Here is a 17,636-nt window from a genome sequence, read left to right on the forward strand (position 1 = left end):
TATAAGTAGGGTAAGTATTTTCAAATCTTGTATTTATATATTTCCTATAAAAATATATGTGCAATTGTAAATTTGGAAGGCACTCAATATTACAAAAAAAAAAAAAAAAGAATTAAAAAATTTCCACCTATGTTTGTTAAGTAGTCCAACTTTTTTTTCTTTTCATATTTACATGCCAAAAATTTTGAGTATTAAAGATCGTATCTTTAATTATTTTCTAGTATTATTTTTCGTTGACAAATTCTTAAAAATAAAGATTGCATATCATTACATAGATAGTTAGGTTTCATATTATGAGACATTCCAATAAATCATATAATTTATTTAATTGTGGCTATATTTTTCTTCCTTATAAGTGCTTCTAGAAATATTATTCTTTTCATTTTAAAAAAGATAATCTAGTTTGATTTGAAATGAAATTTAAGATTTTTTTTTTAATCTTGTGGTTCTAAATTAAAGTTATGTCAAATGTATCAAAATTTAATCTTATGATCAAATGAAAAATTAAAATTGAAATGTTACCTAAAAGAAATAGTTATTCTTTTTAAAATAGAGTAAAGAAAATAGAATTATTCCTTTTTAAAACGAGGAATATTATTTATATTTTTGATAGATTAACAAATAAATCAAATTTATATTTAACGTGTAAAGAAATAAATTTTTTTAGAGTAAAGTTGGTTGGGATTATTACGTGGACTCAAAGTGACACCTTTTTAGGGAAAAGAATATTGTTGGGAGTAGTTGACGAAAACCGTGTGTATTTCATTTTTCCCCATTTTTTATTCAACGGAGAAAAAAAGAAAGAAGGGGCAAACAGAGAAGAGAGAAAATGGCTACTCTGAGTATTCCTCCAGTTTTAACTACGCCTCGTGATGACGCCATGCACCTATACAAAGCTTTCAAAGGTTAAATTTCGATCTCTTCCTTCTAGGGTTTACTACTATTCTTCTTCATTTTGATTTCTCTTTTGTACTGTAATTCGTATTGTTCTGTGGATACCATTGCTGTTTTTTTTTTTTGGTTAAATTTTGTTGAGGATGAGTTGCTGTTTCATTGAATTAAGCTTCAAGCATGATAAAAAGGAAAATTCAGAAGGTCGGCTGGCTAATAGCTTGTTTTTGTTGTGCCAGGGAAGAAAGCACATCACATGTGTAGTTCTAGCATGTATTTTTTTTTTTTTAAAAAAAAGAAACTTGTAAAATAGTTAGGAGAAGCGTTTATTATCAAACAGATTTGTGTATATGCTTTGTAGAATTATAAAGGTATAACCCTAGGTAAACAAAGAGGAAATGTAGAGGATGATGGAGTTGATGAAATTTAGAACAACATAAGATTGAAATTGAACGCCCAAGAGTGTGGCCTACTGGTTAATAAAGTGACGTCTAAGGTTTGAAATCTCGAGATAGGAACACTAGGTGATTATTCCCATCTGTCATGTCCCAACCTTGATGGACAGAGTTACGCGAGAGCTGGCCTAGACACCATGATTATCAACATATCAGATTGAAATTGCATTTTTTTCGCTTGGCAGAATGTTTATATGGTGTCTTCCAAGGCATTAGAGTAGTTTATCCTTGAAATAATTATTAACCTTCACAGTTTGTTTCTCTATTCATGCAGGCTCTATAGTTTCTGTATCACATCTAGTACGTTTAACCAAACAACTTATCATTCAAGACACAAAGATTACATTTTGCTTCCAGAATTCCTAGTAAACTATTCTTAGAGGACATTATACTACTTTCAACTTTAAGTGCAATCAGGGTAACAAATAAATATCATCATCCCATTTTAGTTTAGTTTCAGGGGTTATAATGTATGTACTCTAAAGTAGAAAATAAATGCAAAGTCAAGTTATCTCTGACGTAATTTCGTCTGAGTGCATACAGTAGTTGAAGATCTGAAGGTGACTTCAAAAGCTGTAATATTCATTAAGTTATAGTGTGTTTCTGTTCAGCTTGCCTTCAGGTGAATTACTTGATTTGTGTTTTGCAGGATTTGGATGTGATAAAGCAGCAGTCATTAACATCCTTTCCCATCGTGATGCTACTCAGCGTGCTCTTATTCAACAGGAATACAGAACTATGTATTCTGAAGATCTAAACAAACGCTTGGTCAAAGAGCTTAGCGGTAAACTTGAGGTATTGATGGAGGGTAGAAATTTCTGGGATAATTTGCAATAAACAAGAATTATAGAAGCCTGAAGCTTATTGCATTCAAATAAAAGATTTAAAAATTTAGGGCAGAAGGAACATCAAAGACAAATGAAACTGCATGTGGCAAAATTTGCAATTCCTCCTTTTGTCTTTTCTCTTTCAAGCCTGTTTCTTCATCTTTTTTTAATCATTTTGAATGGTTCCAGAAAGCAATCTTGCTTTGGATGTATGATCCAGCAGGAAGGGATGCTATCCTAGTAAGGAAAGCTTTGAGTGCTGACGCCATTGATCTCAGAGCTGCCACTGAAGTGATATGTTCACGGACTCCTTCTCAAATAGTACATTTCAAACAACTTTACCATTCCATGAATGGAATCTACCTTGAGCATGATATTGAGCTTCACGCATCTGGTGATCACAAAAAGGTAGTCACCCTTTGCATTTGTATGAAATAATCCTTTTTTTCTCTTGAGTTCTTTAGTCACTTTTAAATGATGACTACAAGTACATGAAAGAAGAGAACATAAAACAGCTCTAGATAACCTAACCATAACCTTGCCTAAAAGTAAGTAAATGGGTAATAGTAGTTTGTGGAACTTTATTTGTGAAGTTATCGTCTTTGAGAAAGATGAGGGGAAGGAAAGTGAAGGACTCTCAAATAAGTTTTGTATTTATATCATTTACCCTTTGTGCACTGGGCACTTATGCGTCCTTTGAATGGAACTGAGTTGCATTTGTCTGGCCCTAACTGAGTCTAGTATGGTTTGAGTCTTGCTTTATCCAAATGGGAGTCTAGCTTGTTTGATCTCTAAAATTCATACAGCTAATTACACGTATTGCTTGAATCTTATGAATGAAAGATATTGACATATTATTGTCTCTTTATCACTACAGTTGCTTCTAGCATATGTAAGCACAATTCGCTATGAAGGCCCAGAAGTTGACAGAGCTTCGGTTGATCATGATGCTAAAGCTCTTTACAAAGCTGGGGAGAAGAAACTGGGAACTGATGAGAAGACTTTTATACGAATTTTCTCTGAAAGAAGTAGGGCACACTTGGCTGCTGTTAGTTCTGCTTATCACAGCATGTATTCCAGGAAGTTAAAAAAGGTAAGCTGACTTCATTTGAGAAACTTATTCAAATTTCCAATTGTAGTTAACCAGTGTATTGCAATTGTTACAGGCTGTAAAAAGTGAAACCTCTGGACTCTTTGAGTTTGCTCTCTTGACTATTTTGCAATGTGCTGAGAATCCAGCAATATACTTTGCAAAGGTACAAGTTACATTTGTTTAAATTCTTATCAAGTCATAATCATGATGACCATTTTGCCTATAATATTAATATATTCTTGAACTCATGTTTCTGACTAGCTCTTTCTTTTTCTGAAATGATATTGACCCCTTTTTCATTCTTTATTCTAATGCGAGGGTTGAGTTTGTGGTTGGTAATATGGGTGTTGTTTACTTGTGTTATTTTCTCTTTACCTTCCTTGACTTAGATGAACCAACTTAACTTTAAAGTCAGACTTATAACACTTACCTATTAAATTGGTCTATATACGTATTTGGCATTTGTATCTAGTGTGTTTGGTACGAAGGAAAACATTATCCACGTATTGTTTTCCATTTTTCTCATGTTTCGTTGCTCATATTTGAGAGAACATTTTGGTAAGGATCACATTTTCCTCTAATTAGTTGAAAATGACTTCCTCAAGGATCCAAGGCAGTAATAAATTCTTCTTATTCTTGTTGTCTCTATATCTCAAGTTTGACATGGAATGGGATTCTAAAGATTTTCATGTTTTTACTATAGCATCCTTCATTGGGGGCTTCAGAATAATCTCTAGTACTTTGCTATAATCTGTGTTATCATTTTTGTCTTAGATTTAGTAAGCTATGCTAATTCTTACATGAATAAATTGTATAAACTCTGTGGCTGTACTGCACCTTACATATGTTAAATGGATTCAGGAGTTACACAAGGCAATGAAGGGCTTGGGGACGAATGATACAACTCTCATAAGGATAATAGTCACGCGAACTGAGATTGATATGCAGTATATAAAAGCAGAGTACCAGAAAAAGTATAAGAAATCTCTTAATGATGCTGTTCATTCGGAGACTTCTGGTGATTATCGGACCTTTCTTCTATCTCTTCTGGGGCCTGGTCACTGAATCAAGAGTCTACGCCATGCAACAGGTGTTATTAGTGTGGTATTAGTGTTGAAACTAGTGTGTAAGCAGTTTCTATTGTATGCTAATTATTGTTTGCTTATTTGCTGAGTAGTTGATTTGGAACAATGTCTGTCCATGATCAGTTGGATACCTTTTTTAGTTTAGTCGAATGCTAAGTGTGAATGGTGTTGTGAAGGTGCTTTCAGATGTACACTTATTTGGGTATGTTTGGTACCGGAGGAAAATATATTTTTTCCCACCTAAATTTCTCATGTTTGGTTGGTTAAATTTTTTGAAAAATATTTTGCAACATCCGTTATTTCCTGCCCTCACTTTAATAGATTTGTTGTTTGTGCGGTCAGTATTTTATATTGTTGAAAAATTAAGTTTATACTTTGTTCACTGATTATGATGGTCCAATTGAGATTTTTTTACGTATGAGTTAGAAAGTCAACTTTAACATCTCTCAACCATGTCATAATTTTATTCATCTCATTGTAATCGCGTTTAGTAAATTTTGACTGTGTATGACTGTGTTGGGTAGGCAATAATATTTATAGACTATCACGTAACTTTGACCAATCATTCCTTTAAAAAAACTCTCGAGAGCCACAAATATTAAAAGAATGGACAATAATAAGTAGTTGAAGAAAATTTGTTTTCCTATTCAATTTTAAATGCTACATAGATTGCTCTTTTATTATAGGGTGATGATTTGCTTCATATATCTCATTTTAAGGGTATTAAGTATGTTTTATACAATTAAACAAATGAAGAAAAAAAGGAAGTGGTTTGAAAATATAATTGTGTCTAATGGTAAATGATCACATTAAAAGTAGTATTAAAATTTTGAAGTCAAACTATTATTGTTGTTATTATTATTTTTAGAGCGCTCGCTACTTTATTTGCTTGTCGGAAGTTATGACGGACTATCAAATTTCCCAACAATTTTTCAAAAATTTTTGATTAATTAAAAAATAAAATATTAAAGGAAGGAATTTACTAAATTTGTATTTGTATTTTCTAAACGAGTAAACAATGTATCACATAGAAAATAATTTTTGAGTAATACAAGAACATCTTGAAACAAAAACATATCTCTTTTTAAAAAAATCTTTTGCCTAATTTTTTTTCCTTTTAAATTATGGAAATTAATGCTTAAAAAAGGAGAAAAAAGAAGGAAGCAATAAGAAGGGAAGACCGAAGCGCTCGCTCGAGCAAGAGTAAACGGATCAAACCCTAGTAACGTACACATCCAGAAGCTTAATGTACCACTTAAACCTGTAGGCAGCGACTGAGTAAAGATGAAAATGGACGTAACCATGGGGGAACCCGGTGAGATACTGCCGGAGCACAAGCCGGAAAGGTCGCCGCACGAGGTTCTGCAGCAAAGCAAAGCTTCAGTAGAGGAAATCGTCTCGAAAATGCTTTCTATGAAGAAAGAAAGCACGCCGAAATCTGAAATTCGCGAACTTGTCACTCAGATTTTCATCAACTTCGTCTCTCTCCGTCAGGTTAATATTTCATTGCATCTCCAATTGTTCCTTTTTAAAGTTCTATGAGTCCAGTTTCCAATTAAATAATCCGCTCGTCAATCCGATTTTGAAGTAGAGGTAGCATTTTGTTGTTAACGAAGTGATTAGACCAGTCAAACGAAGATGAGTTTAAGTTTAAGTATGAGCTGTTAGTACTCTAGACTCAATTTTTATATATGTATCATCCTTATGAATGTTGGTTGATGTAATTCAATGGACTCAGCTACAATACTCAGTGAGAGACTGAGAGTTGCTCTAAACCTTTGTAGGTAGATTTACCGGAGACCTGTGCTTTTTAGGTACAGCTGCCCTGGCGCTAGTTCATTTGGGACTATCATGGAGGGAGTCTATGCATAGTTAATTAATCGGATTTAGGAAACTGCGACCTTTCTCCGTTGTATTCTATTTTCATCCTGCAAAACACCTGTTAGTATTGTTTATCTTTGATCACTCTGGTTGGTAATCTCAACTCAATTTTATTTATTGAGTAGTTCTGATCTACGTGTACATAACAAACAAAAAGAACTGTATACATGTGCTTCCGTTTCTTCCTTTCTCTTTTTGGCAATTAAAGAAACATTTTATTAATTTCCAACTACCAAGTGAACTCTTTACAAAGCTAGGATGAAATATGAATTAACCAATTCAATCCTTTCTCATCTCATCTGCTAGAAACCAAACTAAATGGCAAATATAGTTAACTGCTCATTTAGTGATTCTACATATCTAAACAACATCCTACTATTCCTAGTTCTTGTGTTCAGAGAGAGCTTCATCTAAGTGTACTAGTTTCTCCTTGTGCATGGATGTGATTTGCAAAATCTGTCTGTTTCTTTCTGGCCATATACCATAAACCACCATAGTTAGACTACTTTTAAGTATCATCTTCCTTGGATCTTCGCCTCTGAAATTTTGTTGCATCCAACTCCATTCAAGTTCCCACTCCAGTATTGCCTTGATCCTTTTCTGCAATTTGCATATGTCGCTCCATATATCTTTAGTAAACTGACACTTGAAAAATAGGTGACTTCCAGTCTCGACTAAAGTGCTGCAGAAGATGCAAACAGGATATACACGAGTCCCCATCTCAAGAATAAATTTTTAGTTTTTAGCTTCCCCTGTAGACTCAGCCATAGGATGAAACTGTGTCTAGGTACAGCTATGTTATGACATAACAATTTATTTCATTTTGGTCATGGTACTAGGAAATGGAATCCTTAAATGGCGCCTTATATCACAATAATATAAGCAGCTGATTCTGTAGAGTGGGCTGCAATAAGGGCCCGGTGTCATTATGTTAATGAAAAATGGCTCGGCAGTATGTTGACGAATTGTCCCTCTATAAAAACAAGTTTTATAAGTCCAGGGACATGAGAATAGATCAAAAAACAGGGAGACTCAACCGTCTCCTGAAAGAGATGCAGCTTTGTTGAAAAGACAATTATCTCGCTTGCAAACATATCTGGGCGAGATTAAATATATGACTGGGGTACCCGATATTGTAATCAGCGTTGATCAACACGAAGATATATGGCCCTGTGAGAGTGTTATTACTTTAGGAATTCCGACAATTTGTTTCTCGAAGATTAGGTCTAGTTGTTAGGCTGTACCCTTAATATTGGAGAGTCGGTTGTATCTTCTTGTGTTTAAACTCGAATTCTGATTGAATGAAATTATTGCTTGATTGCTTTACTTCTCAAACTTGAACATGCTTCACTGCAAATTGCTCATATAATGTCTCTTAGGGTTGCAGTTATTATTGTTAGGCTGGACATATTCCATGTAAAGTTTAGATTCATATATTTTTATTTGATTTTTTGAGCTCCACACTTTGAGTAAGGTACTAATCCTTGAAATTTGTGGAACGTTTTGGGCTCTCTTATTTCATCTTACCATTATTAAGTTGTTTTAATAAACCAACGTTAGGATTGCGGAATAGCAAAATAATTGTGCCATTAAATCTATGCACGGAAGTAATTTGTGCCTGGAAATCTATAATATGTTCGACTGACTTTTTCACACTACCTTAAACGTCCCATAGGCAAATAGATCAATATTGCTCGAAGAGGATCGTGTGAAGGGGGAAACTGAACGTGCAAAAGCTCCTGTGGACTTCACCACGCTGCAGCTCCACAACTTGATGTATGAAAAAAGTCATTATGTGAAAGCTATAAAGGCCTGCAAAGATTTCAGGTCAAAATATCCTGATATTGAACTTGTTCCCGAGGAAGAATTCTTTAGAGATGCACCCTTGGAGATAAAAAACACTGTTCTGTCAAATGATAACTCACATAATTTGATGCTAAAGCGGTTCAATTTTGAGCTATTCCAGGTAAACTAGTTTAATGCAATTGGCGAGCACTTCTTTCTATTTCCGCACTAGTAATTGGCGAGCACTCCTTTCTATTTCCACATTAGTAATTGTTTACTAGTGTTCTTTCTCAGCATGTTGTGCGAAACGGAGTTGTTAGAAGTTTCATGTTGCTTGGTGAATCAAATTCTTATCTTTATTCTTAAACTCTATGTCTTTATGTACTATCATCTTTCCTTTTTTTTTTCTTTTTTTTTTTAAAGGTAATATTATAATCATCTTCTTTATTTCAATTACTAAACTGGTTCCAGAAGTAGATGTTGTGAAGAAAGTTTCATACCCAATGTTGTTACAATCAATAAAAATACTCTGAAACTATACCCAGTTTGGCTACCCTTTAGTGATGCTTTTGACTGTGGATTCTGCACATATTGTACTTATCTGTTCTTTTTTTTTAAAATATATGTTATGTGTAGAGGTTGTAACATGTTATTGCATGAGCTCGAAAAAATCTTGGGTATTTTAGTATTGGCTAATGTTGAGGTCAAATTTTATGCTTCTCTTGACTCTTTTATGTCGCTAAGTTTGAGGTCACATGGAGGTTTGTACGTCAATGGGGAATAGAGATATTCTGAAAATATACCCACCTTGACTTCCCTTGTAGTGGTGCTTTCAGTGGATTCTGCACATATTGCACGTGTATAATCTTCTTATAATGTAGATGTTGCAAAATGTTATTTCATGAGCTGGAAAAAGATCTTGGTACCATTTAGTATTGGCTAAAGTTGAGGTCAAATTCTATGCGTCTCTATTTAGAACTTGTATTAGACAATATGTATCAGCTGTATGTTGCTTTTAGTATAACAGCTACCTCTTATATGGTCATTGGAGGAGTGGCTGAAGCTCCTCCTTTTAGGTGTGATAAGTCTGACTGTAGCTTTGTGTTGAATTTACTTATTTGCTGTGTCAGCGCAAAGAATTATGCAAGCTTCGTGAGAAACTGGAACAGAAAAAGAAGGCTCTACAGGAGACCATTGCAAACAGGAAGAAGTTCTTGTCAAGTCTCCCATCGCACCTAAAATCACTCAAGAAAGCATCCTTGCCGGTGCAGCACCAGCTTGGAGTACTCCACACAAAAAAGTTGAAGCAGGTGCAATATGCAGAGTTGCTTCCTCCGCCTCTCTATGTTATTTATTCACAGCTCATGGCCCAAAAAGAAGCCTTTGGAGAAAATGTGGATCTGGAGATTGTTGGTAGTGTGAAGGATGCTCAAGCTGTTGCCCGCCAGCAAGCAAATAAAGACACTGGTTAGTCCAATTCTCTGTATTTCTTGTTTGGACTCATCATTTTTTTCCTTTTTTTCCTAGTTAAGTACCTGTTTTACTTCCTTTGCTCTTCTATATGTTCTTATCTGAATGGTAATTCATTCATGTAAAGGTGTCTCTGCCAGCTTAGAGAGCTCTAAAGTTGATGATGAGATAGATGATGAAGATGATGGACAAAGGAGAAGAAAGCGTCCCAAAAAGATACCCAGCAAGGAAAGTCTGGAGCAGGCTGGAATTTATCAAACTCACCCTCTTAAAGTCACACTTCATATACATGATGACGAGAAATCTGATTTACAATCTAAAAAACTTGTCACTTTGAAATTTGAGTACTTAATGAAGTTGAATAGTGTGTGTGTTGGAGTTGAAGGCTCTCAAGAGAATGCTGATAGTGACATCTTATGCAATTTATTTCCGGATGACACGGGCCTTGAGCTTCCACACCAGGTTTTCAACTTGAGATATAGGAGTACTTATTAATCCTTTTACTTTCAACTGTTTGTCTCAGTCTTTCTGATTTTTTTAGCTTCTTTTGTTTTCTGCAGTCTGCAAAGCTAATTGATCATTCAATTGTGTTCGATGAAAGGAGAACCTCACGACCATACAAGTGGGCGCAGCATCTGGCAGGCATCGATTTTTTACCTGAGGTGTCACCGTCACTTAGAGGTTTTGAGACGTCAAATGATGAGACATCAAAGCACACTGCTGTTATCTCTGGTCTGTCGCTGTATCGGCAACAAAATCGGGTGCAAACGGTTGTGCAAAGAGTTCGTGCTCGGAAAAAGGCTCAGCTGGCTCTAGTGTGAGTCACTGAACTGTATGTTTAGAGTTGTGATCTGTAGGGACAAATGTCATAGTCTCATAGATGAGACTGACTTCTGGCAGAGATGATCTTACGTGCAGTTTTATTTTGCTGAAGATGTTTGAATTCATTAAATATAGCGATTGTTTTACTTGCTCTGCAAGTTCGTACTCTGCCTTCTTTATATTTTCTACTGTCCTTTTGTGCACGGATAATGGTGTGATGTCTTGTATTTTTCCTTGTTTTTCATTATTGAAATTTCATCTATAGACTTGTCTTTTACTCCTATTCTTCTTTTATTTTTCGCCTTAAGGTCAGAAAGCAAGGTCTTGACTCATATTGGAAATTTGAAATTTTTTTGGCTGAGTTACAGGGAGCAGTTTGACTCTTTAATGAACCTAAACTGGCCAGCTCTAGCCGGTAGAAGAGTTCCTTGGGCTTCTCATGATCCTCGCTGCAGTTTGCATGCATGGTTCCCTCTTGGTACATCTCCTAGTCAGGTTCCGTCATCGACTCTCACAGAAACGGAACAAGTTCAGCATCCTACGAAAGTTGTGGTGGATGGAGAGTCTGCCTCTTCTAAAGAAGAGGTAGAAAGCACGAGGGAAGATGGGGAGCTTCCATCCTTAGTTCCCACCACCTCAATAAATGATACGAACGTCACACCGATTAAAAGAACTGATTTTGATCATTCTACAAAGCTGGCGTTCATTTCAAAGAGTACCAGCTCTCCAATTACAAAGGGGAAGTCACCGAGTTTTAAGAAATACGGAGATGATACAGACCTTATTCTGGAATCAGATACTGAAATGGATGACATTGTGCAGATTGAGCAGGACAGTAATAATACACCTGGATCTGCTGGGGTCAGTGATACATCATGGGTGGACTGCAAGGTTCAGGAATATTGTCTTGTTTTGACAAGAAAGATGGATAATGAGGAAAGAAAAATGAAATTGGAATCCAAGGTCTAACGTCATTCCTTTCTCAGTTTCTATCTCAAAATTCAATTTAAATTTCCTCCTCCTGGTTGACATTTGGGTAATTCTTATGGCAGATCAAAATCAGCAAGGAGTATCCACTGAGGCCTCCTCTTTTCACATTGAGCCTATATGAGGCAAAACAGGCAGAGAGCTATTACAAGGTGGATAGTTCTGTGTGGTACAATGAACTTCGCAGCATGGAAGCAGAGGTTAGCAGTAACAAACTTAATGGTTTGGTTTTGCATCCTGTAGCTATATTACATGGATTCTTTATTTGCTGGACCGTGTTAAATGGGTTTCTATGCTTTAAATAGATCTAAAAGTATTGAGTGTTTTTGATCCATGTAAGGTAGGTCTGCAGTGATATGTAATTCAGCAGCAAACCTGTGGCTACTATCTTATTCAAAAGGAAACTAGGCTTATTCTTTAATTGCTGGCAGAAATTTTTCATTAACCCACTGTAGTTTTAAAGAGTCAGACGATTTGCTGGCTTGTTCATTAATTGAGATAGTCAATGTCAGTTTTCAACAAAGTTTATGGTCAATCTTATACTGAAGTAGCTTGTCTAATCTGTTGCAGGTCAATGTTCACATCTTAAATGCTATAGCTGCAGCTGAAGAAAACTTAGTCCTAGCTCATCAGGTTCGCTGTCTTGCATTGTTGTTTGACTTTTATGTTGAAGATGGGGGTTCATCTTCTGAGAAGAGAAGGAGCACTTCTGTGATTGATGTTGGTTTATGCAAACCTATGACTGGTGAGCTTGTTGCTCGATCATTTAGAGGAAGAGATCATAGGAAGATGATCTCATGGAAAGACGGTTCTTGCACCCCTGGCTATCCATACTAGGTAATATGCCAAATGTTGTTACATTTTATAGCTTTATTTCTAGAGTGTACTAGGTTGTTTAATTCCATGTGATTCGTCTTTCGTGCTATACCATGTACTACTGAGATTCACATTGCAACATACGGCTCTTGGTGACATTAAGATGCTATTTGTTGCCTATCTTTTCAAATTGATGAGGCTGATGGTAGCCACTAATTCATCGGTCTCCTTTTTCTTTTCGATTGTTGATGCCTTGTGCTGGTTGTAAGGATGATTCAATAAATTAGCTAATTTTTTACACTCCCAAATTTCTTCAGAATTATTTAGACAATTTGGCAATTTGCTGATTGTTTATATGGCCATGGCCTGCTTCTGTCGACTGACAGAAGTATTTGAAACTGTATTGCTAAAATCTTCAGTCTGTAACATCATTAAAGGTGTTCTCCAGACCGAAAATAAGCTGTTGATATAGCGCCTTTTCAGATCCACCTCTACTTTGAGAGCGTTCTGTCAAAGATGTCAACCACATGGCGCTTTGCACAGTGCAATAGTATGTATACCGTTTGGTCGACATCTTTTTATATTATTGCGCTGTGTAAATACCGGTTTTTCTTCAGCATTTGCATGGGAAAAGCCTTTTAGCTATAGATCACATGAAACGTTGATAGCCTCTGAGGAATAAAGGGTTGAAAGAAAAACCATCCATTGAGGTATCTAAATATCACAAGATCGCATGAAACCACCTAATTTAAGTTTGTAAAAGTGAGATTGTATTCAACTCGAGTGATGTTGATAAGCAAAGCCGCTTTTCCTCAATGTGTATGCAAATTTGCATAGGATACAGTCCAATAACCTTTTTTATAATGGAAATTTGAAAATATAGAAGAAGGGTCAAAACTCTGTCTTAATTGAAAAATCGAAGAAATGGCCTTTTGTTAGAAGATCACTAGTGATCTTCAACTTAAGCCACCTACGCACTTACGCTGAAAATTGGTGTTAAATTACACATTTGCAAGTACGGTGATATTTTTTAAGTTTTGTTTGTGGTAAACCCTTTTGGAAAAACATTTAGACAGCATACTGAAAATCGTTTCAACTCTTTTTCCTAAAAATATATAGACTTCAAGATACATTGTTCGTTTTTTTTTTCGTCATTTCTGGAGGATTCGAGCATCATAACTTAAAAGTGAACCTGTCAAAACAATATTCCAAATCACTTGTACAGAACACATTACAAGAGGTACCTCCATTAATTTATGTATTTTTATGTGTATCTGCTGTCAACTAGGTATTTCTACATTCTGGCTCTATTCTATGCATGATGCCATCGAAGGGAATAAGAAATTAACACAATGAGAAACCTACAGCAAAAAGACAACTCTTCTCTTCTGATCTACAGTGAATACATATTCCCTTTCTGTACAGGGCACCTACTATAAGTCTGTAAATATGGGCTAATACCACTAATTTATGAAACCCTTTTTTACCATGGACCAGTTTGTGTCCGTCTTAAGCATCGCCTTTTAGCTCCCTTTTGAAGGTTCATCATTTCCATAACCTGTGTCACAAAAATGCAATACATAAGTTTTTGGATCCAAAAATGCCTATGCTAGCTTAGTTCAAGAAGAAAACAACACGATCAGCAAGGTAGACTAGCTTTGAGCTTCTATGGATAAAAATTGGATAGGATCAAACCGAAAAGAGCTGTTATTCTTTTATGACATGGATGGCCTGACTAGATGAAGTACATAGTGAGATTAAAATGCAGGTTATAGGGATGAATTAGTGTGCCAAAAGAAAGGGTGCCTTCTTAGCCACTTTAAAACAATGACTTGAGATGGTTGATTCAGGGAGTAGTGTCAGTAGCAAAGAACGGCATTTTGTTTTTCAGGCAGCGAGGAAAAATGCTGAGAAGTGTTTATTCGATCCCATAGGGCTAAAGTAGCAGGCATGGTGAGTGGATGGATGATCTAAAAGATAGTTACCAATTATACATACATAAGGATAAAAGGCAGGTTCCACGATGAATGAGTGCATTTCTGAATTATTTAACTATGTATATGGAAGCAAAATTGTGCAGAAAAGATAAAAGCATGAAGGAAAAAGAGGAACCAGAACTTTATGTACCTGATTCTTCTGCATTTCTAACATTTCTTCCTGCACGCAGTGTAATCTAGTTAGTGATGAACCATTGAGACAGACAAAACATGCAATGTGATTGAATAAAAGGTCACCTGTTTCTTTTGAAGTTCATCGTTTTCTTCTTTTAGTTTCGCGACTTCTGCTTCTAGCTCCATAGTATAGGCCTAGAGAAATTTAAAAAGATGATAATCATTGAACACAAGAGTGTAACAACATATTAAAACGAGGCACTGTTAAGTACATGCACATACTTTGAAATTAAAGGGATTTGATGGGCTAGTTTTTGGTCTAGGCTACATATAGTATAACAATCAGAGGCGAAGGCATGGTATTTAACACTAAGGATTTCTGGAGAGTTTTACTAATTTTTTTGATAGGTTTGGAGAGTCATATAGAGATTAACTTTGATGGAATAAATGCAAATTAGTATTAACATTTGACATCCAATGAGCCAGATTGGCTGTTCATGTCTCTCGGCTGTATGACAGATAATACTGAGAGTATTGCTACCAGAAAGTAGACATATATGAAGCCCCCAAAACAGCAGCAAACTTTTCCCATTAAACTTGACTGGAAAATTTTAGACTGAAAAATGTGAGATAAACTCCTTTGATGAGAAGCTAGTGCCATTTCTTTCAGGAATTTTTTGGTAACGTGAGGACTCTTTACCAATCGACAGATGATTTATGTTTCGGTCTGGAAAGTAAATCAAGTTCACAAATCATAAAGATATTGCATGTAGTTAGAGAAACAGGTCAGACAAGTTCTTGATTCTTAGATGTAGCTGCGTTTCTCTTCAACTAGTGAACTAGAGCACACAGCTACGTCTAAGAAAGAATATAACAATCGATGATTCCCAGCTTATTACTTAGACTTGTTCATACATGATCCATCATTCTTCGTAATATGCATGCATTGATGATGCTACATGTAATACAAAATTCATGCAGACATGAAAGGCATAGCTTATGTGAGATTCGAGCTATTACCTGCTTTCGAGCTCTTGATCTAGCAGCTGACTCTCTATTTTTTATCATTCTCCTCTGCCTCCTTTCAACGACCTTCTCCACAGTACTGTATTTCCTGCCTCTTAAACCACCATTAAACACATAAGGAACTGGAGATACAGAAGGTGTATCTCCATTGCTCTTCCCAAGTCCATCTGATGATGAAACACCAGGAGATGCTGTTGCAACAGTGACCCCACTGGCTCCTAAACCTACCATATTCATTCCTCCACCCATTAGAGAAGCGCCTTGAATGAAATTAGAGTTGAGTGCTGGATCAGGGATACCAACCATCCCTGCCCTCATTCCCGGGCCCAACTGACCACTATTTGGGATAGCCATAGGAGCACCATAGGGCAAAGCAGGCTGCTTTGGGAAAATTGGTTGCTGCTGTGGCTGTGATTGTTGGTTCTGTTGCAGTTGTTGTGGTCTTAGCTGTTGTTGTGTGGATCTGACCCCATTCACATTCAGTGGCAAATTAGCAGACTGAATAAGAGTTTCACCATTCTTGTTAGGGATACTACCAGCCATTAAACCTGTGTTCCTACTATTAGCTTGTTGATATCCAAATGCAAGCCCTGTATTATTCCCAGCATAGGACAAATCACCAAAGATTCCCCCAGCATTATTCGATTTTGCAGCAAACTGTGCATCTTCTCTCACAACTCCAGCTCTAACTAGGAATTCCTCAAGTGTTATCTCCCCTAAATTCTGTTGCCTCTGAGTCTGAGGTATATTTGGTGGCACTCCAACACTATTTCCATCCTTCCCACCACCATGCTCCTTTGACATATCCCTCCAAACTTCATCAACAGTCTTATGACTCAGTGTCCTAGGTAGAGTCAAAGAGCCTTGCCTCTGCAAATGACCACCTGGAACACCAACCTCTTGCCCATTAATCCCAGGCCCTCCTATTGTTTGATTCTCCTCAGCATTCCATATGTTCTTTAACAACTCATCCATGTTCATTGACCCAAAATCCTTACCACTCCCTCCTGTTGAGCTAAGAAACTCATCAAACGTCAATGAATAGATTGATGGCTGCCGCGGCAATCCAAAGTTCCCCGGCTGCTTCCCACCACCACCACTTCCACCCTCACCTGGTGGCTCATTACCAAAGTTCTTGAAATGATAATTACTCCCCATTTCACTAAAACTCCTCAGTCCTCACCCAATCCGCCTTCAAATTTCAGCTCTGTTATTCAAGAATCACAAAACCTACATATCAGATCAACAAGTTAATTCACTTCCCTTTAAACCTTTTTCCTTATCATACTGTTCAACCCTTCACATAAATGTACATCTATTTACAAACACACGGTTAATTAAAAGCAAAATATACCTGGAAAGAGATCAAAAATCAATTTACAGCTAAAACTCACCAACCCCTTATCAATAAAATCATCAAAAACAAATCCTATTTGAAATTCACTTCATTCAACTAACTTGACTGCATTTTTAGTTCACACCAAGAACCCCCAAAACACAACTTCCCCACCCACCAATCCAATAAAGAACACACCTTTTGACCTTCAAATACACAAAACTCAACTTAAAAAATCACAAAGCTGAAAGATCAAAACTTTGAAGATAAGAAATCAAGAAAACTAATCATTTGACTACTTATCCACAAATAGACTATATTTAAGAAAACACCAACCCAAAAAAAGAAAAATAGAAAAAAAAAACTATCTTTTTGACATGGGAACACAAGAAACAGTTTGTTTTCCTGTTTACCTTTTTTTTTTCTTGATTTTCTTTTTCTCCTTTTTTTGGCCTTCACTTGTACACTGCTAGACGTTTCTTCTTTGGCTTTGAGTGGTTCTTGAAAGTGCCAAGTGGCTAATTAGGACTTTTTTAAAAAAGAAGTCGGTAGCCCAAATATATAATTTTGGATAATAAATTAATGGGCTTTTGTGGGGCCCAAAAGTATAAAACTTGGGCCAATAGTGATGGGGTAGGAGAAAGGTTGGTGTGACTTTGGGCCAATAATTGAGTGAAATGTGGGATAATATCTAACCATCCACGTAGAAAGGAAATGAATGGTTGAGATTAGTTTGTTTGGTTTATGGGATAGTGATGTGAGCATAAAATAGGGCATGCCCAAAAGTGTGTAGTAGTAGCCCTTGTGTGAAGGCCATTTGGTGTTTAGAGATTGGCTATATACTAAAATAAGGAAGTGATCCTTTATTGGGTTTGCACTATTTGGCACTTTCTTATTGGCTAGTATTGGTTGAGATCTTTTTGATTGAAGTTTTTAAGTGCTTTTATACCGAGTTTTGTAGTGAAATAGTTGAGATTCTTCTGTATTTAAACAGATGCTTCAAATTTCTTGTCGTAAAAATATAAAAATTTCTATTAGAAGTGTCTCCGCC

At 36.1% G+C, this 17,636-nt stretch overlaps 3 protein-coding genes across 6 annotated transcripts; 2 read left to right on the plus strand and 1 right to left on the minus strand.

The window, feature by feature from the left end:
- Positions 1-666: 666 nt before the first annotated feature.
- Positions 667-4,596, plus strand: LOC101252775 (annexin D5). Its single transcript, XM_004238102.5, has 6 exons — positions 667-905; positions 1,996-2,141; positions 2,363-2,581; positions 3,051-3,266; positions 3,340-3,429; positions 4,128-4,596. Exons 1-6 carry the CDS (start codon positions 830-832, stop codon positions 4,329-4,331), a joined length of 951 nt encoding a protein of 316 aa, XP_004238150.2. The 5' UTR covers positions 667-829; the 3' UTR covers positions 4,332-4,596.
- A 748-nt stretch (positions 4,597-5,344) lies between these two features.
- On the plus strand, positions 5,345-12,420 carry LOC101252484 (THO complex subunit 5A). 2 transcript variants are annotated; one of them, XM_069297428.1, is made up of 9 exons: positions 5,476-5,845; positions 6,136-6,321; positions 7,908-8,198; positions 9,148-9,484; positions 9,615-9,949; positions 10,048-10,304; positions 10,678-11,272; positions 11,362-11,496; positions 11,867-12,420. In XM_069297428.1, the coding sequence occupies exons 3-9, from the start codon at positions 8,007-8,009 to the stop codon at positions 12,131-12,133; spliced, it is 2,118 nt and encodes a 705-aa protein (XP_069153529.1). In that variant the 5' UTR covers positions 5,476-5,845; positions 6,136-6,321; positions 7,908-8,006; the 3' UTR covers positions 12,134-12,420. The 2 variants fall into 2 exon arrangements, with proteins under 2 accessions (XP_004238149.2, XP_069153529.1); XM_004238101.5 differs by lacking the exon at positions 6,136-6,321 and having other exon boundaries at positions 5,345-5,845.
- Positions 12,421-13,292: 872 nt separating this feature from the next.
- AREB1 (ABA-response element binding factor AREB1) lies at positions 13,293-17,393 on the minus strand. 3 transcript variants are annotated; one of them, XM_069296366.1, is made up of 5 exons: positions 16,999-17,393; positions 15,244-16,479; positions 14,347-14,418; positions 14,240-14,269; positions 13,293-13,670 (listed from the first exon to the last, which is right to left on the minus strand). In XM_069296366.1, exons 2-5 carry the CDS (start codon positions 16,405-16,407, stop codon positions 13,596-13,598), a joined length of 1,341 nt encoding a protein of 446 aa, XP_069152467.1. In that variant the 5' UTR covers positions 16,408-16,479; positions 16,999-17,393; the 3' UTR covers positions 13,293-13,595.
- Positions 17,394-17,636: the final 243 nt, after the last annotated feature.

The sequence above is a fragment of the Solanum lycopersicum genome, chromosome 4 (genome assembly GCF_036512215.1).
Source record: "Solanum lycopersicum chromosome 4, SLM_r2.1".
Classification (NCBI taxonomy): Eukaryota; Viridiplantae; Streptophyta; class Magnoliopsida; order Solanales; family Solanaceae; genus Solanum; species Solanum lycopersicum.